Raw genomic sequence first — 25,904 nt, 5'->3', positions numbered from 1 at the left:
TTCCCAAATTAGAGTCAAAGAATGTAGAGTCTGGAAGAGATTTCAGGGGCCATTTATCTCAGCCCCCTCACTTTACAAAAGAAGGAAACTTAGGCCAGAGAGGAGAAGTGATTTGCCTAAAGTCACACAGCAAGCCAGCCACAGAGTCGGGATTAGAACAGAAATTCAGGGTCACCTTAATCCCAGCCCAGAATTTTTTGTACTAGTCCACACCAGTTTGAGCAACTTTAACGCCCATTTCTCTTTAAAAAATTTTTATTGCTATTTTTTGTTTGTACATCACCTATATTTCCCCTGTATCCCTCCCCTTCCCTGAAAGCCATCCCTTAAAATAAATACATAATAATAATGATAATGATAATGATAGCTAACAGGTATATAACACGTAGTATGTGCCAGGCATTATGCTAAGTGCTTGAAATTATTATCTCATTTCCTCCTTACAACAACCCTGGGATGTGGGTGCTATTCTTAATCCTCATTTTACAGATGAGGAAACTGAGGCAAACAGAATTTAAAAAGTAGTGAGGAAAAAACCAACAAATCAAAAAAGCATTATTTAATATTTCACACCTGTGGTCCCCCTTCTCTTCAAAGAAGTAAAGTAAGGGGATGTGTTTTCCCATATTCTTTTCCTTAGAACCAAACTTGGTTGCTATAATTTTGCAGCTTTCAGTTTTGATTGTTTTATTGTTGCTCTTTATATTTAGATTGTTATAACTGTATATGCTGTTTTCCCGTTTCTGCTTTCTTTACTTTGCATCAGTTGGTTTAAGTCTTTCCATGGAGAGAGCAGAGCAAAGATGGAGGATTAGGGGAAGCTGCCCAGCTGAACTTTCCCAACATTCCTCTTCAAATAACTTTAAAATAACCAAATCAAATTTTGGAGCATCAGAGCCAAAAAAGGTCAGGGTAAGACATTTTTTTCAGCTTAATTAGACGTAAGAAGTAGGCAGGAGAAGTCTGTATCACTGGAGCAGTGGTCTGGTGCAGGTCTGTCTGGTGCCCAGACACACAGTGGCTACTGCTTTAGGAGTTTTTAGCCCAGAGATGGTAAAGGAGTCAGACAGCTGCTCAGAAAGAGATTACAGTGGACACTTTGCTGGCACCAGATAGAGCTGGTACTGAGTGGCAACTCTCTTCCCATATGCATTTCTGGGTCACAGTTCTAGCGTGGAGAGGAGAGCTGGTGGTCCACCACAAGAGAGCAGGGGCCCTGGTCACAGTTCCAAAGCAAAGAAGAGTGCTAGTGTGTGTGGCTGCTGGGGACAATGTGCCCTTCCTGGGTAAAGACTAGAGTGCAGACCAGAAGAGAAGTGACCACACCTCTCCCAGGATGACACCACCTTGGAAGCATCAAAAACTTGCAGACCCTCAGAACTAGCTCTGAAAGCAGCAGCATGAAAAAGCCTGAAACGTGGGACAGTGCCTTCCCACCCCAAGGTGAACCACAGCCCAATATTAACATAAAGTTCAAAGTCAAGAAATAGGCTGGAAAAAAAGCAAACAACAACAACAATTTGATCATAAAAAGCTACTATAATGGCAAGGAAAACTAAGATATAACCTTAGAAGAAGACAACAATGTTAAAATCTACCAGAAAAGCCTCAAAGAAAAATGTTAATTGGACACAAGCCCAACAAGAATTCCTGGAAGAGTTAAAGAAAGAGATAAGAGTGTAGAGGAAAAAATGGGAAAAGAAATGAGAGTGATGCAAGAAAATGATGAAAAGAGAATTAACAGTTTGGTAAAAGAGGCACACAGAAAATAATTGAAGAAAATAACACCTTAAAAACCAGAATTGGACAAATGGTAAAAGAGGCACAAAAATTCACTGAAGAGAAGAACTCCTTAAAAAGCAGAATTGGCCAAATGTAAAATGAGGTACAAAATCTCACTGAAGAAAATTATTCCTTAATTTGGGCAAGTGGAAGATAATGAGTCCATCAGACATCAGCTAACAGTAAAACAAAAAGTCAAAAATGATAAAAAAAAAAAAAGAAGAAGAAGAAGAAGAAGAAGAAAATGTGAAATATCTCATTGGAAAAAAATGACCTTGAAAATAGATCAAAGAAAAATAATTTAAGAATTACTGGACTACCTAAAAGCCATGATTAAAGAAGGAGCCTTTATATTTCAAGAAATTATCAAGGAAAATTGCCTTGATCTGTTAGATCCAGAGGGTAAAATAGAAATGGAAAGAATCCACTGATCTCCTGAAAGAGATCCCAAAACAAAAACTCCCAGGAATATTATAGCCAAATTCCAGAGCTCCCAGCTCAAAGAGAAAGTAGTTCAAGTAGTCAGAAAAAAAAAACTCAGATATGATGGAGCCATAATCAGAATCGCAGAAGATTTAGTGGCTTCCACATTAAAGAAGCAGAGGGCTTGGAATATGACATTCCAGAAGGCAAAGGAGCTAGGTTACGACCTAGAATAAACTAACAAGAAAAACTGAGTATAATTCTTTAGGGGGAAAATGGATATTTAATGAAACAGAGGTCTTTCAAGCATTCCTGATGAAAAGACCAGAGCTGAATAGAAAATGTGACATTCAAATACAAGAGTCAAGAGAAGAATAAAAAGGTAAATATGAAAAGTAATGAAAAGGGACGCAATAAAGTTAAACTGTTTACATTTCTGTATGGGAAGATGATACATGTAACCTCTTAGAACTTTATTATCATTAGGGCAGTCAAAAGGAGTTTACATAGAGGGCATGGGTAAGAGTTAATTAAGTTGATCTCAAAAAAAATGAAGGAGTGAGAAAAAGGGATGCACTGGAAGAAGGGGGAAGGAAGAGTTAGAATGGAGAATTTTTTCTCACATAAAAGAGGTACACACGGAAAAGTTTTTACAATGGAAAAGTGGGGACGTGGTGGGCAATGCTTGAACCCACTTTCATCAGAATTGGTTCAAAGAGGGAAGACTATATATACACACTCAGTGTATATAGAAATGTAATTTACCCAATAGGAAAACAGGAGGGAAAGGGAATAAGAGAAAGGGGGGAATGATAAAAGGAAGGGTTAGGGAAGTAGTGGTTAGAAGCAAAATAGACTTTTGAAGAGGGACAGGTTAAAAAGAGAGAGAGGGGAAGAAAAAGAAGAAAATGGGATGAAGGGAAATATTATAATTGTGAATGTGAATGGGATGAGCTCACCCATAAAATGGAAGCAGATAGCAGACTGAATTAGAAACCATAATCAAACAAAATGTTGTTTACAAGAGACACACTTCAAACAGAAACACAAACGGCTAGAGCAGAATCTATTATGCTGCGGTGGAATACAAAAAGACAGTGGTAGCAATCATCATCTCAGATAAAGCAAAAGCAAAAATAGATCTAACTAAAAGACATAATCAGGGAAACTACATTTTGCTAAAAGGTACCACAGAAAATGAAGTAATACCAAAAATTTTATAGCAAGTTTCTCTGATAAAGGCCTCATTTCTCAAATATATGCTAAACACAGAACTGAGTCAAGTTTATAAAAATAAGAGCTACTCTCCACTGATAAATGATCAAAGGACATAAACAGGCAATTTTCAGAAGAAGAAATTAAAGCTATCTATAGTCAAATGAAAAAATACTTGAAATCACTATTGATTAGAGAAATGCAAATTAAAACAACTCTGAAGTACCCCCTCACATCTATCAAAAATGACAATGCTGGAGGGTATGAGAGGAAAAATAGATATATTAATGAGCTGCTGGTGGAGTAGTGAACTGGTCCAACCATTCTGGAGAACAATTTGGAACTAGGTCCAAAGGGCTAGAAAACTGTGCATACCCTTTGACCCAGCAATACCACTATGATGTCTGTATCCCAAAGAGATCAAAGAAAAAGGAAAAAAGATCTAGATGTACAAAAATATTTTTAGCAGCTCTTTTTGTGGTGGCAAAGAATTAGAAATCAAGAGGATGCTCATCAATTGGGGAATGGCTGAACAAGTTGTGGTATATGATTGTGCTATAAGAAATGACAAGGGGGATGGTTTCAGAAAAACATGGCAAGAATCATGTGAACTGATGCAAAGTGAAGTGAGAAGAACCAGGAGATCACTGTGCACAGTGACAGCAATGTTTTCACAATGATGAATTGTGAAAGACTTGGCTACTCTGATCAATACAGTGATCCAAGACAATTCCAAAGGATTCATGATGAAAAAAATGCTATCTATGTCAAACGAGAGAACTGGTAAACTCTGAGTATAAATGGAAGTATAATTTTCTCACTTTACTTATTTTTTTTGCTTTTTAAAAATATGGCTAATATGCAAATATAATTTGCATGTATTCACATGTATAATTGATATGATATTGTTTGCCTTTGCAATGCTTGTGGGAGGGAGTGGGAGGGAGAAAATTTGGAACTCAAAATTTAAAAAGAAAAGAATGTTAAAATAAATTAATTAAAATGTTTAAAAATAGTTTTTGCATGCTTCTCTGTATATTTCTTACAGTATAGTAATATCCCATTACATTCACGTACCATGACTGGTTTAGCCATTCTCCATTCAATAGGCAGCTACTTCCAATACCAAGTATAAGTGGTTGGTCATGACATAGATTTCTGTGTTTAAGACCATCAGCTCCTGCTTCTGAATCAGGGACATCTACATAGAAATCTCTTTTCTATAGAACATATTTTTCCCACAGCAAACTCAGTTTTGTTATTTGGAAGCCTCCTCTTAGTTGGAAATGGTAGTTAGGGAGGGGTGATAAAAGGAAAGCCCTTTAAAACCTGCCAATCCCCAATGGTTTCATGTTCATCCTTGATGTTTATGATCCGGATTTAATGGGACACAAAATGAGCACATGTTCCAGCTCATTGATCCTGTGGCCCTCAATAGGAATCACCCTGGCATCAGTCAAACCAGGACAGAAATGTATCACATTTGGTGTCTGGTCCATTCCTGGATCCCAGTGACATGATATTAATCAAGGTAGCAATAAAATGCATGGCAGTCTCTGGAGCAGAGGGAGATCCATTGTGTGCCTGTGATGTACATAGAACTGTCCACAGGAAAGTTTGATGTAGAGGAGAAAGAATAGAAGGTAACGCCAAGAGGATAAAGGCAGAAAGTCTGAGAAGACAGAATGAGCAGAGAGAGAGAGATGGCTGACAATGTGGATTTTTAACGTCTACATCCATCAACATCTATCTTCAAGACGAAAGGGAACTATCTGGCATGAGATGGTTGAACCATAAACCCAAACCTTTATTTACCCCTGGAAGATTCATGGAGGGTAATAAGCTGCCCTGTGTACTGAAGATGTCTACCACTGTGCAATCTGCCTCAGTGAAAAGGGATTGATCTCAGCAGTCATGGGAGGTCAGACATGCAGCTAGCTCTCAGGCTGACTGTGGGGTTGTATGTCATTATCACTTAAATCTTCTCTTACATATGCTCTGTGGCCTGGCTCTAGAGCTGCTTTGTGCCTGACCTAGGACCACACAAAATAGCTGGGAAAAGAAAGACTCTAGAAGCTTGTGACGGCCTTCCGCAGAGGTACAGTGACCAAGGCCACTCAGACACCAAAATTGAAGATGGGCGGTGGGGAAGAGATCTTTACTTTTGCTAAACAGCCAAAGATTTCTTGGAGCCTTACCTGCCCTTTATTCCCCCAATCTTGAATATCCTGGAGAAGGGAACAAGCATTTATTGAGCACCTACTATGTGCAAGGCATGTGATAAGAGCTTTATCAAAATTATCTCATTTGAACACTGCTCTGTGACTACTATAAAAGATGAGCTAGTCTGGCAGAATACACCAGTACAGAAAGCAAGGAAAAGCTGGCTGAAATATAAACCAGGTTTGGTGGCCCAGTCAGACTTCTTTCATCTCACCACTGTGGTTAACATATTGACGATGCAGCCTGATGCATCCCAATGGGATGCAGCCTGATGCATCCCAATGGGATCAGAAGCTTTGATGGCATTTTCCCCTGTCCCTCTTCCACCATTCACAGTGAGTAGCAGCAATGAGGATTGTGGATGTTTTGTTGTCAATTCTCAGAGTTCCTATACACCCATATGCCCAACTTTAAATCCTATTCACATCCCCCAGAACCCTCCAAGTCCTCCCACTGTGTATGGAGTTCCCTCGTCTCTGGCCCAGCAAGTGGCTCTCTTGAGAAGCAGGACAACGGACCTGTTCATCCATACTTTGGGGAAAGCATCAAGGTCAAGTGTTAGGCCAATCTTTTCATTTAGCAAAGCACAGACCACTCCTCTTGGTCAAGTCAGTGAGGAAATCATGACATTCATGTATTCTGAACCCTCTATTTCAATCACCTGGAAATTCTTCTAAAATTTTTTTCAGCTTTATTTTTCCTTTCTGTTTAAAAAAATATATATTTTTTTCAGTTCCTAATTCTGTCTCTCCCTCCAGCCCCTCCCCCAGCCATTGAGAAGACAAGTAAGAGGAATTCTATTATACATCATAATCCCCTGTCCCTCCCAGGTGTCCCTAAGGTGGAAATGTGTGGATTTTGGAGCCAAGGGCTCTGACTAGGCCTAACTCCCAGAGGTTACCGCCAGCTCTTGTCCCCTGTTTTCTTGCCCTGGCCACATGACTGGGAGGGGCGTGGGAAATGACAAACTCCCACTGTGGAGCCAGGCCTCAGACCAGCATTCTGTGGGGCCTTCAACACCTTCTTCACTCTTGTCCAAAGCTCAGCTGAATACCAAAGGGAACAAATGCACTTTGCCTTTTAGATCCTCATCCTTTTGCTAATCTCAAACAGTTCTCAGGTAAATTTAACTCAACAAGCATTTATTAAGTGTCTACTGACAGCGAGGTGGTGAGTCAAGAAGACTCATCTTTCTGAGTTCAAATCTGGCCTCAGACACTTACTAGCTGTGTGACCCTGGACAAGTCACTTCACCCTGTTTGCCTCAGTTTCCTCATCTGTAAAATGAGCTGGAGAAGGAAATGGCAAACCACTCCAGTATCTCTGCCAAGAAAACTCCAAATGGGGTCACGAAGAGTCAGACATGACTGAAATGACTGAACAGCAACAACAACAACGTGCTAGGCACTGTGGATAAAAAGACAAAGATAAAAACCAGTCCCTACCCTCAGTTAGCTTATATTCTACTGGAGGAAAACAATATCTACACTGATGTGTCATGGCTGTTCAGTCAAGAACTGCTTGAGATTAGCAAAAGGATAAGGATCCAAAAGGCAAAGTGCTTTTGTTCTCCTTGATTTACTCAGCTGACAAGAAGGACAAGAGGGAAGAAGGTGTTGAAGGCCCCTTCAGAGTGTGGACATGAACTCTTCATGACCCCATTTGAGGTTTTCTTGGCAAAGATACTGGGGTGGTTTGCTGTTTTCTTCTCCAGTTCATTTTACAGATGAGGAAACTGAGGCAAACGGGGTTAAGTGACTTGCCCAGGGTCACACAGCTAGGCCAGGTTTGAACTCAGGAAGTCAAATTTGAAGTCAGGAAGACTCCAGGTCTGGTGCTCTATCCACTGTGCCACTTAGCCGTTTTAAACACTGATAAATAATACAAAATACATACAGAATGTTTTGGGGAGTGAGGAGTCCTAGCAACTAGGGGAAACAGGAAAGGCATCTTAGAAGAGGCAGCCTTTGACTTGGATCTTGGAGAAATCTATGAATTCCAAAAGGTAATAATAGCAAGCAGAGAGAAAGTGGGGAAAGGTTTTACAAAGGCATGGAAGAAAGAGATCTAATATTCTGCACCAGAGCAAGTAGAATAACCTGTGATCATCCCAGAAAGAGAAGTTGGAGTAAGTTTGGGAATGGCTTAGTCAAACAGAGGAGTTTGTATTTTATCCTAGAGGCAATAGGGAGTTATGGAAGCTTCTGGAGCAGGGGAGTAATATGCTCCAGCATGTGCTTTGGGAATATCCCTATGTCAGCTGAGTAGAAGATGGATTGCAGAGTAGACATTTTGGATGATGCGAAGACCAACGGGTAGGCTATTGCAATAGTCCAGGCAAGAGGTGGTACAAGCCCTGGATTAGAGTGGCAGTTGTGTGAATGGAAAGAAGGGAATGGATGTCAAAGACATTGTGGAGGTAGAAAGGGCAAGACTTGGCAACTCATTGGCTATGGGCATGTAGGGGAGAGTAAAGAGGCGAGGGTGACTCCAAGGGTGTGAACCTGAGTGCTCAGAAGGATGAAGGCATCTTCAGCAGAAAGAAGGAAGTTAAGGAGAGGGACCTGCTGATCTGAGATGCTCATAGGACATTCAGATGGAGCTAACCAGAAGACAGCTGGTGATTAGAGCTGGGAAAGCAACAAATCTGACCCCAAAGGGAAGGAAAGGAGGAAAAAAGAAGCATGGAAAACATGAGAGGACCCACAGGCGTGGGACGGACAGAGACCATTTCTGTTAAAATTGTTAGATACCAACTCAAATGCTGTCTCTTCCAGGAAGCCTTGTCTGGTTCCCATCCTCCCGACTGGAAGCGGCCTTCTTGGCCTTGAGCCTCACCTCACACACCTCACAGATTGGTCTGTATCTTGCCCATGCACTGACCACATTTTGTCTTATTCCCTTACCAGACTGTGAGTTTCATGAGGGCAGGGAGACTCAGTTTCATCTAAACCTCATATCTCCGCTAGCACTTAACCCAATGTTCCATCTTCAAAGGAAGTGTGGTATAGTGGCAAGATTTCTGTATTTGGAGTTGTAAAGAAACCTGGATTTGAGAACTGATTCTAATGCCTAGTAACCTCAAGAGAGATCTCAGGAAGTCACATCTCCTCTCTGAGTCTCAATTTCTTCATCTGTAAAATGGGGATAGAGAGAAGAAGTTTACATAGCAAACAAAGAGACAGCCTTGGAGTAAGAAGATCTGGGTTCAAGTTTTGTCTGTGACCCATTTTGGCTGTGTGACCCTGGATAAGTAATAGGCAACTCTCTAAGACTTAGGTAAGTTACAGAACACTGACTATATGTGTTGGTAGATGCTATTTCCTCAGCAAAAATTCCTTACAGCAATAAAATCACAAGTCAATTCCCCACCTTCCCCTCTTGCAATATGATGGTGCTGAATTGAGCTGAAATTGTTTTTTTAAAGGACAGACTGTAAGAATGAAGTAAACCGGGGCAGCTAGGTGGTGCAGTGGATAGAGCACTGGTCCTGGAGTCAGGAGGACCTGAGTTCAAATCCAGCCTCAGACACATAATACTTCCTAGCTGTATGACTCTGGGCAAGTCACTTAACCCCAATTGCCTCACTGAAAAAAAAAAAAAGAATGAAGTAAACCACAGCTGGTGAGGGTGGGGCCAGGGGATACAAAAGTCAGAGGGAAAGAGCATGAAGTCAGCCCATGCTTGCCGACTCCCTCACCTCATCACAGGGTGCAATTCGGCGAATCATGTCCTTCAGGTGGCCAACCATCTTCTCCTCCTGAAAGTCATAGGGGAATGTTTCTGTCCACTCTGCCAACAGCTGCAGGAGCTTGGGACCAAATTTTCGGACCCGGGCCTAAAACATAAACACGAGGGGGTAAATAGGAATCAAGGCCTCCCTACTGTGCAAGGAAAACAGGCCATGGTTGTTTATTTCACACCCTCCTTCCACTTCTCCCCTAAACCCCCAGCCCCCAGCCCCATGAAAACGACTTTGAAAGAAGGTGCCTCTGTGAACACTGGCTTACAAACGGCTCCTGGTGGGCTCCTGGTAAAGAGGCCAGATGCTCCTGTGGGTGGAAGTACCTATTGCTCTCTCTTCCTTATTCCCTGCTAAAGGGAAGCCCTCTGTGATGGGAAGCAGCTGGAAGGATTCAGACCTTGCCCGTCTGAAAGCAGGTCCTCCAATCCCCGTGCACTAGGCAAAGGCAGTCTGGGAACGGGAGCGCCACTCGCAGGGAGCCCTGCGCCTGGGCAGGTGGTGTTTCCCTGGGCTCAGCGGAGACGCAGGCTGGGAAAGGAGGCTGGGCCAGGTGAGCCGAGGCTGAATGCCCTTGATGTTTGCCTAAGGGTTTGCACAAAGCCAGGGAGGCCACCATTTCATTTGATTCAGAACAAATGTCCGGGCACTGCAGACCTCCCTGTGGGTCAAGAGCACTTGATGAGAGGACAAGTGGTCATTCTCACGTCCCTCCTGACATTCCCTAAACCATAGAGCACCCCGAGGCTGGGGGTGGGGCGGGGTGAGGATGACAACAGATATGACCGAAGAACTGGGGCTGAGAACAAGTGCTTTACATCCACGGTGTGGTTTCATCTCTGGAATGGTTAGCTATGGGTCTTGATACCAGGAAAACCTGGGTTTGAATCCCAATTTGGATGCCTAGTTTCTTTCTGACCATGGACAAGTAATTTAACCTTTCTCAGCCTCTATTTCTTCACCTGTAAAATGGAGATAATACCTATGGCTCTTATATCACAAGTCTGCTATAAAGAACAAATGAGTGTGTAAAGCATTTTGCAAACTTTAGAGTACAATAGGAATATTAGTTTTGGTTTTTCCCCCCCCAGTCCAGATCTGTGATTTTGTTGGCATAGGGAACTCTCAGTGTGGAAACTCCTTCCTCTAGTGTTCTACAGAACAGGGCACTGACAAGTTAAATGACTTAGCCAGCCCCCCAGAGCCACTATGCGGCAGAGGCAGGGCTTAAACCCAGCTCTTCCTGATTCCAAAGCTGTCTCTTTCCACTGTTGCCGTACTGCCTCTCATCATCATCCTCATCATTACCATCATCATCATTATCACCATCATTATCATTATTATCTCCATTTTATGGATGAGGAACCTGAAGTCCTATGAGGTTTATGTGACTTGTCCAAGGTCACACAGCTAGTGTCAGAGCCAGGATTCAAACCCAGGTCTTCTGACTTCAATACAGGGCTTTTGACCTTTCAGCACCAGTCAATGTTCCCCCTCCCCTACAGGCCCTGTGATGATGCATTAATGAACAGAAGGGAGCCGACCCTCTTCACGCTGCCGGGCCCCCCCCCCCCCATGCTGCTGGGGCTGGTCATGGTGTTCTCTGCTCTCACCTATTAAATAACTCTCTAATTCATTCCTTGGAGAACCCAAGTGACCTTTTCAAAGTCAGGCCAGGGCCTGGGACGAGATGCAGCAGCAGCACGTGTCTAGATTGCTTTGAACACCTTGGAAATGAGATTCATGCAGAGTTCAGTTGTGACTTCTGCAGCTTCCACACATACCAAGAATTAAGGGACGAGGGGAGAAAAATGCTGGGCAAAACTCCTGTGGTCACATGCTTAGGACAAATTATAAAATCATAGAATCTCAGAGTTGAGAGGAAGCTTAAAGGTCATCATGTCCAACCTATCTCTTAGCAGAATTTTTTTTTATTTTACATATTTTTTTCAGAAAATTTTTTAAAAAGCCTAACTTTATAATGATGAGGGAGACATGGCTGGACAGCAGTTTGTCTGAAAAAGATCTGAGGGCTTTAGCGGACTACAAGCTCAACAGAGCCAGTAGTGCGATGGGGCAGCCAAAATGTGGTTCTCAGTGAGAGGAGGAACTTTGGGGCATAGGAAGGTGATAGTCACCCTGTACTCTGTCTCATTCTCACTGTACCAGGAGACCTGCGCTCAGGTCTGGGAGGTCACAGTTTAAAAAGAATGCTGATAGCATTCAGAAAAGGGAAACCATGAGGTGATGGGCCTTGGCTCTACATTACCTTAGGATCATCTGAAGGAAGTGGGGCCATTTAGGCTGCAGAGAAGAAGTCTCAGAGAAGACTTGATAATGGTCCTTCAAGAATGTGGCAGCCCATTATGTGAAAGAGCAATTAGTCTGTTTCTGCATGGCCCTAGAACGCAGAGCCAGCAGAAGAGGGTTGGAGTGACTAAGAGGAAAAATAGAGATGTGGTGTTATCGGTAAAAAACGAGCCCTATCCCAAATGGAATGGGATGCTTCGGAAAGCTGTAAGCTCCCCATAACTGGAAGTCTGGCTTCAAGGCATGGCTCAACAGCCACTCCCAAGGGGTGTCGTTGAGAAGGTTTTCAATAAGTTAGGAGTTGGACAAGAGAGCTTAGGAGGTCCCTTCAAGCTAAACAATTCTAGGATTCTGTGACTCCCAATGAGTGACCATCCAGTTTAAAAGTCTTCATTCCCTCCTGACATAAGCTATTCTACTTTGGTATAGCTCTCAATATTGGGAAATTCTTCCTTTTATTGAAATGATATCTGCTTCTCCGGCCCTTCTGTCCATTGTTCCTAGTCTAGCCCTTTGGGGTCAGGCAGAGTGAGCCTAACATCTCACCTTGACAGAAACCAGCTTGGAGAAGAAGGAGGAGGGGAAAGGGAACATTAGTCAGTCCTTGGGGGCCAACATATTCCTCTCTGGGCTGGGAGAGCCCCCTCCTCAGGAACGAAAGCACCCGGAGCCAGGAGGAAGGATCCCCAGCTGGTGTTTGTGGGCTCAACTAGAGGGCCCTAGGTCCTGTCCAACTGCCCAGTTCTATGAATTTGTGATCCGTCCTACTCTCAAGAGAGAATAAATCAGAGGCATCCTGCTGATATGACTCATGTGTAGTACAGGTCTCCATCCTAGCTTCAAGAGCCTCCTGAGTTTGCTTAGAGCCCAGGTAGCCCCCAGACCAGCTCACCTTGTCCAGCACAGGTTCATCCAGTCTCTGCTGTTCAATGCATTGGTGACAGACTCGGGCCAAGAGCTCCTGGGGCTCGATGAAGAGTCTGGAGCTCAGCAGAAAGGTAAAGATGTAGGCTTTCTGGGGAGGGACAGAAAGGCACAGTCACGGGCAGGTCACTCACTTGGGAAGGGGAAGATTTATTTTCCACCTTTACTTCTCCCTACTCTTGATTCCCCTTCTTTTTTGGACTCTGCTCCCTTCCCCCGATAGAGGACCAGAGTGAGGGATGCCTAGATTCTCCTCCCCTCCAATCATGGTCAAGTTGGCCGAGGGACTCCACTTCTTGCCTTCTCTTCCTACATAGCTAAGCATCACACCCCTACAGAATTCAGTGCAGAGGAGAGAGCACTGGTCTGGCAACTAGGTGACTTGGGTTCTCCTCCCAGCTCTGCTACTGTGTGACCCAAGATAAGTCATGTAAGAGAGGCAGTATGATACTGTGGAATACGCACTGAATTTGGTGTCAGGGGACCTGGGTTCAAATCTTGGCTTTGGCATTTACTCTCTGTATAACCAGAAGCAGGTAAGTTAAGCTCTCTGGGACTTAGTTTTCTCATCTTTAAAATGAAGAGGGTGGACCGATCAGGGCTTCTTAAACTTTTCCCACTTGCCACCCCTTTTAGGTTTTGACAACGTTGGTTGGTGTTGTGTGGCCTGAGGACATGCATGCAAAGTGTGTATGCTTTGTGTTCAGAACCAAGGCTGCAGTGAAGTTGCAGGATGCAACATGGTCAAGTGCTGCCAAAAACACCTTGGATTCATTACAGTCTGATTTTTAATTAATTTTTAGTCTTTGCGTGTTCAAAAACCTTTTAGCGTTGCCAAAATTTTTGCGACCCCCTATGGGGTTGTGACCCACAGTTTTAGCAGCACTGGACTAGATAATCTGAGGTCTTTTCCAGCTCCCCACATCTGCCTTGGTTTCCCTAGATTCCTTCAAGTCTTAGCTAAAATCCCACATCACATAGGAGGTGTTTCCTGGTTCCCTCAGCTGCTAGTACCTTCCCTGTCAGATCACCTCTCTTCTACTTCGTCTGTATATATCCTGTATTTACATATTGTCCCCTCTCCCATTATAATGTGAGGTCCTTTGAGGGCAGAGACTATGTTGACCGTTCTTTGCATCCCCAGCACTTAGCATAGAGCCTGCCACATAGTAAGTGCTAAGTAAACACCTTTTGGTTCACTGATACGTCCCCCTTTTTAGCCCCTCAGTTTCCTCATCTGCAAAATGGAGATAACAACATCTGTTCTTGCTACCTCACAGAGTGATTGCTCTTTTCTAAAGAGCTAAAAGATGCAAAAGCATTTTCATTCATAAGGTCTTATGGGCATCATCCCATGGAACATTGCCCAGGTGTGCCTGTTTGGTCCAAGTGAGAATTCTCAATGATTATGCAGGGTGGCTTTAGAGTTGGCTGCAGAGCTAGGTAGGTTTTTCTAATCCTTCTTGTTTATTAGTAAAACGGCCTGATTTTTATTTTTTTACTGAGATTTCTTGCCCTAGTCCCCAGACCCTCCCTTTTCGTCCTGCTTGGAGAGGATGATCATATAGCTACTGGTTTAGGGGACACCCTCAAACAGCCTCTGGGGTTGGAATGAGTTTGCACGCACTCATTTTCCATTGATAAAACTGCTGGGGGAAAGCTGATGTAGAAACTCCAGAAACACCCCAAATGTCTCAGCCTACATGATTTGCCACAGTCTACTATGTCCCTTTGCAGTTTTACACTGACTAAAGGCCATAGGCTCATAGACCTAGGGTTGGAAGTGACCTTGGACACTATCATATATGACCTCCTCATTTTACAGATAAGGAAATTCAGCTAAGAGAAGTTAAGTGATTCACTCAAGGCCACAAAGCTAGCAAGCAGCCCAGTTAAGATTTGAACCCGGGTCTTCCTGATTCCAAGTCCTATACTTTATCCACTGTCATGCTACTTGTCATGTGGCTTTGGCCCCTACGTTCATTCAAATGGAAAGCCTGATATGAGCATGGAATTAATGAACTTTAGATCTGGAGTGGACCTGAGAGAGCCATCTAATCCAATACTTTTAATCCTCAGATGAGAACCAGAGAGGTTAAGGGACTTGCATGAGGCCCCATAGGGAGGCCTTTACTATTTTCCCAAGCATATCACTTTACTGGGCAGCTAGGTGGTTCAATGGTTAGAGTACCAGGCCTCAAGTCAGGAAGACTCATCTTCCTGAGTTCAAATCTGGCCTTAGACACTTACTACCTGTGCGACCCTGGGCAAGTCACTTAACCTTGTTTGCCTCAGTTTCCTCATCTGTAAAATGAGCTGGAGAAGGAAATAGGAAACTACTCTAGTATCTTTGCCAATAAAACCCCAAATGGGGTCACAAAGAGTTAGACATGATTAAAACAACTGAACTACAACACTACTTGGTATAATGAATTGGGTACATGAATTGGAGCCAGGAAAACCCATTTTCATCTCTTGCTTCTGACACTAACTAGCTGTGCGATGCTGGGCAAATTACCTAACCCCTCTAAGCCTCAGTCTACTCATCTGCAAAATGGAGATAATACCTAGTACCTACCTCATGGGGCTATTGTGAGGCTGAAAGGAGATAATTTATATTAAGCATGGTGTAACTGCAAAGTACTAAAAATATCATTTATCATTATTATTATTAATTATTGTCATTCCCAGGGGAAGGATGAGTGATTAATGGTAATCTTTTTGAATCGGCTAGTTCACTGGTATTAAATCTCAATACACACACACACACACACACACCCCCCTCCCTTCTGGATAAGATAATAGTTACAAGAATGAAGTTAACTTGGAGCTTATATAGGCTCTGATCCCTTTTCTGATGCTTTATTACCTGTGTGATTAAGAGCAAATCACTTAATCTCCTTGGGACTCAGTTTCCCCATCTATAAAAAGAGGGGATTAGACTAGTTGCCCTTTGAGTTCCTTTCCAGCTCTAAACATATGATGTTTGATCCTATCATCCAGGTGTCCAATATACAACACCCAAGGGCTCATTGCCCTAGGAAGTAAATGCTCCCTTTTTTGTTCCACACAAAAAAGTAGTCCCCACAGTGTGCCAAATTTGGGGAGCCTGTATGGCACTCCCTACCCCTTTCTGTTCTTTAACTCTGGTACAGTCAATGCAAAATCTTCCCCCCTTCCTCAAAAACTGCTGGGATTGTGTGTGTGTGTGTGTGTGTGTGTGTGTGTACACAGATCTCCATCATCATACTCCCTACCCAGTTGATCACTCACTTCTGGGTAGTAATCCGTAGTAGGGATGAGGTGCTGGATCAAAGCATCGAGCGACGCTGAGCTCAAGTTTCCATCTTGAAAGATCAGTCCTCCTTGCTCCCCAGATGAATGAAGATGGGGGCTGAAGCCACAGGGAGTCACCATGCTTGTGGTACTCAGTGTCTGGGGCATACCTTCCTGAAATGCCAGGGGAAATGAGTCAGGATATGCGCTCTGAGACAATAACAACATCAACAATAATAACTCATAATGATCTGACATTTTAAGGTTTGTGCAGTGGATAGAGTGCTGGGCCTGGAGTCAGGAAGCCTCCTTTTCCTGAGTTCAAATCTGGCCTCAGACATTTACTAGCTGTGTGACCTTGAGTAAGTCATTTAACCCTGTTTGTCTCAGTTCTTCATCTGTAAAATGGGTGAAGAAGGAAATGGCAAATCACTCCAGTATATTTGCCAAGAAAATCTCAATGGGGCCATGAAGTGTTGGACAGGATTGAAAAATGACAAGCTTCTTTAAGGTTTGTGAAGCATATCGCACATATGATCTTATTTGATCTTCAAACAACCCTGTGAGGTAGGTGCTCTTATTATCCCCATTTTACAGATGAGGAAACTGATGTTGAAAGGAGTTAAATGACTCACCAGAGGTCACACAGCTCATAGGCACCTGAGCAAAGATTCAGACTCAGACCTTCATAACTGCAAGTCCATCCATTCAGTACGTTATACCACGCTATCTCCCAGAGGGCAGTATTAGCCAAAAGCATATCTGAAGAGGAAAAGATGATCAGGTGGTTTGGGAAACTTATCCCATAGGTAGGGCATTGATATGCTATCATTGTTTCACATGATACATGCCTTCAGCTTTGAATCTACTGCAAACACAGATCTAGGACTAATTCACAGGCCCATTTTCCATATAGTAACTTAAAAAAAAATGTAAGGAAATAAGACAGAATGAGTGTGATTATGGGAATTCACCTGGTGATTTTTTTCTTTTAAATAGTATTTTATTTTTTCCAATTACATGTAAAAACAATTTTTAACATTAATTTTTTAAATAAAATTTTGAATTCCAAATTTTCTCCCTCCCTCCTTCTCTTCCCTCCTCCCTAAGACAGTAAGCAATTTGATATAACGCCTGATGATTTTAAACATTACCCCAAGAAAGAAGTTGCTGGGAATGCTTCCTTGTCCTGACACAACCTAGTTATGTGGAGAATTTCATACCTGTCTTCTCCAACTAGTCCAACCCATACTGATCTTGACCCTGGCTGAACTCTACCTCGTCTGCTCTGATCATGTCACCCTCCCCCACTGCTCAAAACCCTTCCATCCCTCCCCACCCTGCTCTACACACAGAGTTTAACAACCCAAATTCTTCTGCTTTGCATTCAAGGTCGTCCATGTTCTACCTATCTACAGGCTATGTTTTAATCTTCTCTCTTCACCCCTTCCATGTACTAGCCAGTGAAAACTGGCCACCATTCATATATAACTGCCTGTGATTCAGCTCTCCATTTGATTTACCGCACCCCTTCCCCCCAAATGAAAAAGAAGTGAACTTTAGCATCAAGTTCTATGCCCCAGGATATCTATCTATCTATCTATCTATCTATCTATCTATCTATCTATCTATCTATCTATCTATCTATCTATCTTTCTATCTTCCTTCCTTCCTTCTTCTTTCTTTCCTTTCCTTCTTCCTCCCTTCCTTCTTTCCTCCTTTCCTTCTTTCCTCCTTTCCTTCCTTCCTTCTCTCTTTCATTTCCTTCCTTCCTTCTCTTTCTTTCTTTTCCTTCCTTCCTTCCTTCTTTCTTTCCTTCCTTCCTTTCTTTCTTCTAACTCTAACACAAATAAATATCTGCTTTACAATAAATCACATTCCCCACAGCGGGGCTCCTCAGCAGGTCAATTACCATTGATCAGTCCATTGGGAGCCATACCTAGATGATCCCTCTAAGCTGGCCACAGCTGCTGTGGTCCCTCCCCAGAGATTACAAGTTCCAGTCCACTCTCCTCCCTCCCCTGCACCAAGGGTTGGTACCACCAGGACCTTGAGGACAGGGACTGCATTTATTTTTGTCTCTGCATCCCCTGGTGCCTAGCACAGTGTCTGACACATAGTAGGAGCTTAACCGGATTCTCTGCTGTTGGAAGGAATTTCTCACCTTCCCTGACTCACCTCTACTAGATCAGATCTCCTCTTCCTCTGAAGCCCCTAGAGAGCACTCTGCACCCTTCTTGTCACATCTTGACTTGTATTTGTGTCCATGTCTTATCCCCCCCCCACACACACACATACACACACACCCTCCATTTAGACTCTGAGCTTCTAGAAGACAAAGCCAATATCCTATACATCTATCTCTCCCAAAGCACCCAGGATAGGGCCCTGCACTGCTGGGGTGCCTCCACGTCTACTGAACAAACGGACAAATGAACGAGTAAAAGAAAAGGTTGGAGATGGTTCCCACAAATGATGATTGGGAATCCTTCTTCACATCTTTAAAGACTCACATTTGGTCATTTTGCACCAGGGTACATTCAGATTCTTTCCCCATTCACTGTTTGGTTGTCATCTTTGGAAGGATTATCTCCATGGTAACAAGATGCAAGGCCGAGGGCTAGAAGGAACAAGCAGGAAGGGGTGGAGGTCCTTTATTTCCAAGGCAGCAACTGAGTCGCCCCTGAATACAGCAATTACTTGCTATGGGGACCCCATTGGTGAGTGCATCTGCACAATTTGGACTGGATGCCAGCACCAGCCCTTGTTAAGAGTCACACTGTTGGTGTAACTCTTAATTAGATGCCATTTTCAAAAATTCCGCCCGCATCCCTCAGCAGTTTGTTTTTTCTCCATAATTAAGGAGACGGTTTTTTTAGTAAATAAATGTCTCCAAAAATCCAAAGGATAGCCATCCCTGAGCTGAGCCAGTTTTAACACAGACCAGGTGGTTGCCTGTTGCTACTTCTTAGACTGAAGAGGACATGAAAGCAACATCTCATCTTCCCCGTGGGCAGCCACCCAATGGTACCTTTAAACTTCTCCCAAGGAAGACAGAGCCTTCTCTTTTCTGAGATCTACCCTGCGGGATGCCCTGCCCTGAAAGCCAAGGACTTCAGCAGCATGCCAACCATGCCTGTGAACGTGAAAGTGAGCCAGGAGGGAGGGGTGGGTTAGCTGGCTCCTACTCTCCTTCAGACCTCCACCTACAAACAGCAAAGGCAAACAAGAATCCCACTTCAAGGACTGAGCTTTGGGGAGGCCAGGTACCCCACTTCTAACATGCTTAAGGTCATGCCAAGAGAATATCCAGCTAAAGAGGAAGCGATACAGAGAGGAGAAGAAGAGGAGAAAGAGTGCAGCGGCTGGCTATGAAGCAGACCTGGCAAAAGGTTTTCCTATTAAAATCTAATGGTCTAGGTGGCACAGTGGATAGAGCACTGGCCTTGGAGTCAGGAGGACCTGAGTTCAAATCCAGCCTCAAACACTTAATACTTAGCTGTGTGACTTTGGGCAAGTCACTCAACCCCACTGCCTAGCAAAAAAAAAAAAAGCTAATGGGGTACAGCAACAACCATCTGGTTGTCCTCATAATAATAAATACAACTCAGTTCAGGGAAGGCAGAAGCCTCATTGGTTCCATCTCCAGACTGGATCATTTTGCTGAGCTCCAGTCCCATGCTTCCAATTCCCTGCTGGACGGCTCTATCTGGATGTCCCAATCAATATACAAGCAATTATTAAGCACTTACTTTGTGCCAGGCACTATTTTAAGTGCTGGGGATACAAATAAAAAGCAAAAATAGTCTCTGCCCTTAAGAGGCTTATGTTCTCATGGAGGACTCCTTCCTTTGAGGGGTGACAAACAGCAAGGGCCCAAGATGGTGGCCAGCAGTTATTAGCATTTCTTCAAGTTTTGTGAGGAGTGGCCTTTGGATGAGACCAAACAGGGCCTAGTTTTGGGAGCTCAGTGGTCTTTTGGGAGAGAGAGAACACACAGATTGGGAAGCCTGAGACCTGTGACCAGAGAGATGTGTATGGGAGCTTAGCAGAACTCCATGCAATCTGTTTCAAATGCAAGGATCCTTGTCCTAAAGACACCGGCTTCAGTGGATAGAGAGTGTCAGAATGCAGGACTGTACTAGCTACGAAGACTGTCAAAGAATTGAAGGAAAGGAATAAAGATTTATGGAAAAACTGCTAGGAGTGAGACACTAAAAATCCTGAGACTAAGGATTAGCCCCTGTCCTTGTCTTCCCTACACACGTAAGTTCAGAGCCTTTGTAAATTACTGAGACTAAAATTGTCACTCCTTCCCAAGGGGAAAACATATACACACACACACACACACACACACACACAACACACACACACACTAATTGAGGAGACAATATGTACATAAATAGGCCTACACAAAATATATAGAGAGTAGATGTAATATCACTATGAATGAAAGAGTACCTTTAAAAAGATTTTTTCAGAAACCTTTTGTTTTTATATCACAGTATTTTTCAGATATATCTCCCTGCCATCCTCTTCACAAGCATATACCCTTGTGTCCCATAACAAAGAAAAATTATTGAACAAAACAGATACAGTGGATATTTCTGATAGTACATATGTTCCATTCTGCATCTGTGGTCCCCTACCTCTCTACCGAAAAAGAAGGGAGACCCCATTGATAGCTTAAATATAACAGAATCCAGACGGGAGGTGATAAGGATATGAAGTTGAATGAGTGGCCATAGATGTGAAATTGTGAAAGTGAAATTTGTGGAGTTAAAATGAACACTGCCCCCACCTTTGAGATCTCCTCGAAAGCTCCAATGGGCCAATTGTTCTAAGCCTACTGTGGAAAGTTTAGGCCTATTTTCCCTTTTCAGAGGTGGGGGTGGGGAGGGAAACGGTTGTGAGGTCAGGCTACTGCCAATCTCAAGACGATGGCTCAGGAATCGAGCAGCTCTCTGGGGCCTCAATGAAGGAACAGCAGCACATCTACTCCAAGCAGGTCAGGTTGCCAAAAACTGCTCCACTCACAATGAGCCTCTTTTGATAATGCAGCCTGTTTGAAAGCCTGTAACATGTGCCAGGGTTTTATACCCATTCATATGCCATCCTTGGCATGGTGATCTATCACAAACATGAGATGAGAGCAAATCTCCATGCACCTGGCAGGGCACAGATCCAGACAGAAATAACACATCTGGCTCCAGGCACCAAGGGATCTGGAGCCCAGAGATCCCCAGGGGACCAGGAGGAGCAGCGGGTGCATGTCCATCACCATCCATCATTTGATATGGTGCCAAACGGAGCCAGGGTCCAAGAGACAGGAGGCCCCAGCCCCGCACGATGCCTCTCCCCACACCACGAACCACAGACAGGTGGTGCTGCTTCGAGTGATGAGTGAGAAATTCTGCTCAAAGCAGCAGCGGCTGCTGCAGGAAGGCGTCTGCAAGCCTTGGGGGCTGTTTCCAGAAAAGCGACTTTTTAAAATAGCCAATTTTTAGAGGGACCAATAGAGGCTGGGAAACAAGCCCTGAGAGTCAGCAGACTCAGCTGCCAGTAATAGGAGCAAGGAAGCATAGATTTAGAGCTGGATATGACCTTAGAGGTCACTGAGTCATAACCTCCTCTTTTTATGGATAAGGAAACTGAGGCCCAGAGAGGTTACATGATTTGCTCAGGATCACAGAGTCAGTAAATGTCTGAGGCAGAATTTGAACCCAGTCCTTCTCAACTCTACCCCTCTGCCAAGGAACTGCTACATGACTTGAACATTCCTTTAACATGGAGACAATAATCCCCATTCTAGCTCCTTCACGGGGAATGGTGTGAGGTTAAAAGGAGTGCACAGATGGAGAGATGCTTTGCAAACAGAAAAGTAATAGGGAATAATGGCAATAATTACAGCTAGGTGGCGCCATGGTGCACATAGCGCCAGGCCTGGAGTCAGGAAGACTCCTTTCTCTTCTTGAGTTCAAATCTGGCCTCAGACACTTCCTAGCTGTGTGACCCTGGGCAAGTCACTTCACCTTGCTTGCCTCAGTTTCCTCATCTGCAAAATGAACTGGAGAAGGAAATGGCAAACCACTCCAGTATCTCTGCCAAGAAAACCCCAAATGGGGTCATGAAGAGTTGGAAACGACTGAAATAATGATTGAACAGCAACAGCAACGTGTTTGTAGGGCACTTTAACACCTTTTTGTTTTTGTTTTTTTTTGGTTAGGCAATGGGGTTAAGTGACTTGCCCAGGGTTACATAGCTAGTGAGTGTTATGTGTCTGAGGCCGGATTTGAACTCAGGTCCTCCTGAATCCAGGGCCAGTCCTCTATCCATTGTGCCACCTAGGTGCCCCCAGCACTTTAACATCTTCAAAGTGCTTTACAAACATATTTCACTTGCTCCTCACAACCACTCTGAAAGGTACATATTCCTACCCTTTTAAAAATACAGATATAGAAACTGAGGCTCAGAAAGGTCAATCAGCTCACTTGAGGCCACACAGCCCACATGTGGGGTGGGATTCAAATCTGTCTCCATCACTCCAAGTCCATGTCTTTAACCATTAAGGTAGCATTCTCTCACCAGCTGCCCTCTGGGGATTGTAAGGGCAGTATAAATCTAATTGTGGTCCCTCTGGAATGCTGGCTCATCATTCTAACATCCTGACATCTGATGGCCTCCTGTCGGGAGGTAGTCAGAAACACCAATGTTGACATACCAGTCACAGTATATGAGAAATGCAACCCAGAACCCTTTTTTAGCACAAACATCTCCACTTCTGGACCTCCATTTTCTTCCTCAGGCTCTCCTGGAAGATCGGCCTGACCTTGACTTTCGGATATTCCATGATTTCCTATGAGGCAGCAGACTCTCCCAGCCTCTCACTCTGGGAAGCCTGGTCTCCACACCGATGGCTACTTTGTGCTGGGGAGAAGAAATTATGGTACAGGGGAAAGGGTGCTGGACCTGGGGGCAGGACACCTAGCTCTGCCAGACATTCTCTGTATGACCTTGGGCAATTAAACACCTCATGTTCATATAACACATTAAGATTTGTAGAGAACTTTCCTCACAATCACCTCAGTGCAAGTTTCATCAGCTTCCTTGTACAGATAAGTAAACATTGGCTCAGTGGGTGTGACTTGCCCAAGGTCACACTGCTAACATGTCAGAGTCTGTGTTTGAATCCTAAGTCCAGCACTTTCTCTACTATACCATTCTTCTTTCCCCTGGAGAGGGATCCAGAAAAGATCCTTTTCTGAGCCTCCATTTCCTTATCTACACAATGAGAGGATTGAACTATATTCCTTCTAAGGTCCCCATCCAGCAGTGGTATTCTCATTGAATCCCAGCACACTAGGTTTCTTTAAAAACTGAGACCTGCTGAAGTTTCTAGCTTCAATGAGTTCCTTGTTCAAGTCTATTGAAAAACAGCATGGGATAGTAGATAGACAACTTGAAGCTGGGAAGACCTGAGTTTATATCCCATCTTAGATGTTTACTAGCTTGTGACCCTAGGCAACTTACTGAACCTCTCTGGGTTTCAGTTTCCTTGTCTTTAAAATGAGGGAGGTTGGATTTGGATGGCCTCTGAGGTCCTGTACAACACTCAATCTTGGCTCCCAGGCTCTTAAAAGAATGAGTGATTCTGGATTCTCAGAATTTTTGTGTTGAGAGAAGGGTGAGGATGGGGAGGGCTGGGCTGCAGGTTAACATTGATGCAAAGGTCTTCTGAGGGAAGGAAGAAGAGGACAGAGGAAGAGGAGGAGAGGAGAGGAGGAAGAAGAGAATGGAGAAGGATGGAGGTGGAGGATGGAAAAGATGGATGGAGGAGGAGGAGGAAGGGGAAGGTGAGAACAGAAGGAAGAGAATGGAGAAGAAGGATGGAAATGGAGGAGGATGGAAAAAATGGATGGAGGAGGAGAAGGATGGAGAATGAAGGAGGAAGAAGAGAGGAGGGGGAAGACAGATGGAGGAGGAGGAGAAGGAAGGAGAGGAGAAGGAAGAGAATGGAGAAAAAGGGTAGAGGAGAAGGAGGGAGAATTAAGGAGGAAGAGGAGAAAGATGGAGGAAGAGGAGGTGGCAGCTGGTTAGCCCGGGAAAGAGGACCAGCTGTTCCTAAGTTCTGACTTTGCTGAATAGCACAGAATAGTATTTTTTAGCAGTAGGAGCCCTGGGCTAGTCCCCCCACGTTCCTGGGCCCCAGCTCTAACTGTTTCCCAATTGCGTTGCCCTTCTGAACCCAGCTTTTGTCTTCTGGGCTATGTGTGTACTATGGAAACATCTCAACCCCTTTGGTTTTTCTGGGTAGCTGGAGCTGTAGATTAGGGGTGAGGGACTAGGGGAGAAAAGATGAGGAAGAAGGGAGGGGCACAGAAAGACCTCATGCAGCAAGATTTTGAATTTGTCCAAATAATTTTTGCAGAGCTGGATCTGTACATGGTCATTGCTTGAGCTTGCTGGGTGCAATAGGTGGGGCTGTGGGGCAATAGGTATGGCTAGGTACCTGAGGAAAACTTTGCAGAACCAATACCTGCTCTTTTCTTTCTTTCTTTTACAAGGTACTTTATTCTGAGGGTGATTATTATTGTCTTCGTAATTTTAGAGTTTAAAATAAAATAGAAGATTAAAAAAAAAAAGCAAATGTCTTTGGGGCTGACATAAGTGTCACCACATCAAGATTCTGTGTTTTCACAAACCAAATGTTAGCACCCCAGACACATTAAACCTACACCCCAGAAGGAGCAATGGGGACTATCTATCTGAAAGCCCGAGGGCCTAGAGGATGTAGGGAACCCTCCCCCAGCACAAAACCAGAGACTTAAAGACCCCCAAACTCAGCCTCCTCCCTCTGCCTGGAAGGAATCCGAGAGTTCAGAGGGGGAGGGGTTGCTGCAGTGAATCACACAGGGAAACAATGGCAGAGTGGGGCTCCTGGAATCCAGGACTCCAGGCCCTGCCACACAGTCCGTCATTAGAAGGGGTGCTAGAAGACATATGTTTATCCCAGCTAGACTGGGTAATGGATTGGGACCCAGGAAGGCCACTGGTAAATTCCAGGTCTGCCCTGAGGGCTCTAGCCCAGTATCTCAAAGTATCTCCAGCCCCATTAAATTAATAATAAATATAAAAATGTATACAGTGCTTTAAGGTTACAAATATCTCACTTCATCCTCACAACCTTGGGATGGAGGTGCTTTTATTATCCCCATTTTACAGAACTCTGAGGTTCAGTGACTTGCCTAGGGTCACTCAGCTAGTTAAGTATCTGAAGCAAGATTTGAGTTCAGGTTTATTTGACCCCAGGTCTAACCCTTTTATTACAACCCTGACTGGATTTGAAAATTTCCTGGGATCATAGAATAAGAAATTTAGAGCTGGAAGGGGTCTTAGAGGTCATAGAATCTACCGCCCTCATTTTATAGAGATGTTAAGTAATTTGCCCGTGGTCACACAGCTATTACCTGTCTGAGGTGGGATTTGAACCAATGTCTTCCTGACTACAAGTCCATTGGCCTAGTCATTCCTCCATGATGACTTTAAACTGATAGACCACTCTGAATATCACATTTGAGCCTCTCCAGTACTCCTCTCTACTACACACCTACATGAACCCTCAGCTCCAGCCAGATCAGCTTCCTCCTCACTGAACAATGCCACATCAATACTCCATAGGCAGGCCTCACTCTAGGATTCCTACCCTTCTTCCCAAACCTTACTGAATCTTGCTTCCATCGCACACCCTTTTCTGACCACCCCAGAGCCTAGAACCCTCTCCCTTCCTTGAAGTTATTTCTTCATTTACCAGGGACTTAGCATTTACTCCTTTAAATTGTTCAATTTTTAAAAAATATTTTATCAATGCTTTTTAAAAAACACAACTGTGACTTCACAATGATGTCCTCTTATTCCCCAATAGAGCTCCCTCTTGCCACAAAATACAGTTAAAAACTGAAGCAACACATTTAACAAAATGTATGCCTCCTCATGCATCTGTCCATAGTCC

General features: G+C 43.8%; 1 protein-coding gene across 1 annotated transcript in view; it reads right to left on the bottom strand.

The window, feature by feature from the left end:
• The window catches only part of RASGEF1C (RasGEF domain family member 1C), an 81,464-nt gene extending 65,401 nt beyond the window's left edge, over positions 1-16,063 (bottom strand). The window contains exons 1-3 of the mRNA XM_027867183.1: positions 15,893-16,063; positions 12,588-12,710; positions 9,344-9,481 (exon numbers count right to left, since the gene is read on the bottom strand). Coding sequence (XP_027722984.1) covers positions 9,344-9,481; positions 12,588-12,710; positions 15,893-16,063 — 432 coding nt within the window. The remainder of the gene's footprint in view (positions 1-9,343; positions 9,482-12,587; positions 12,711-15,892) is intronic.
• Positions 16,064-25,904: the final 9,841 nt, after the last annotated feature.

Source organism: Vombatus ursinus, unplaced genomic scaffold, assembly GCF_900497805.2.
Source record: "Vombatus ursinus unplaced genomic scaffold, bare-nosed wombat genome assembly UNPS02014785.1, whole genome shotgun sequence".
Taxonomy (NCBI): Eukaryota; Metazoa; Chordata; class Mammalia; order Diprotodontia; family Vombatidae; genus Vombatus; species Vombatus ursinus.
Note: the sequence above shows the minus strand (reverse complement) of the source record. Positions and strands in the feature narration are given on the sequence as shown.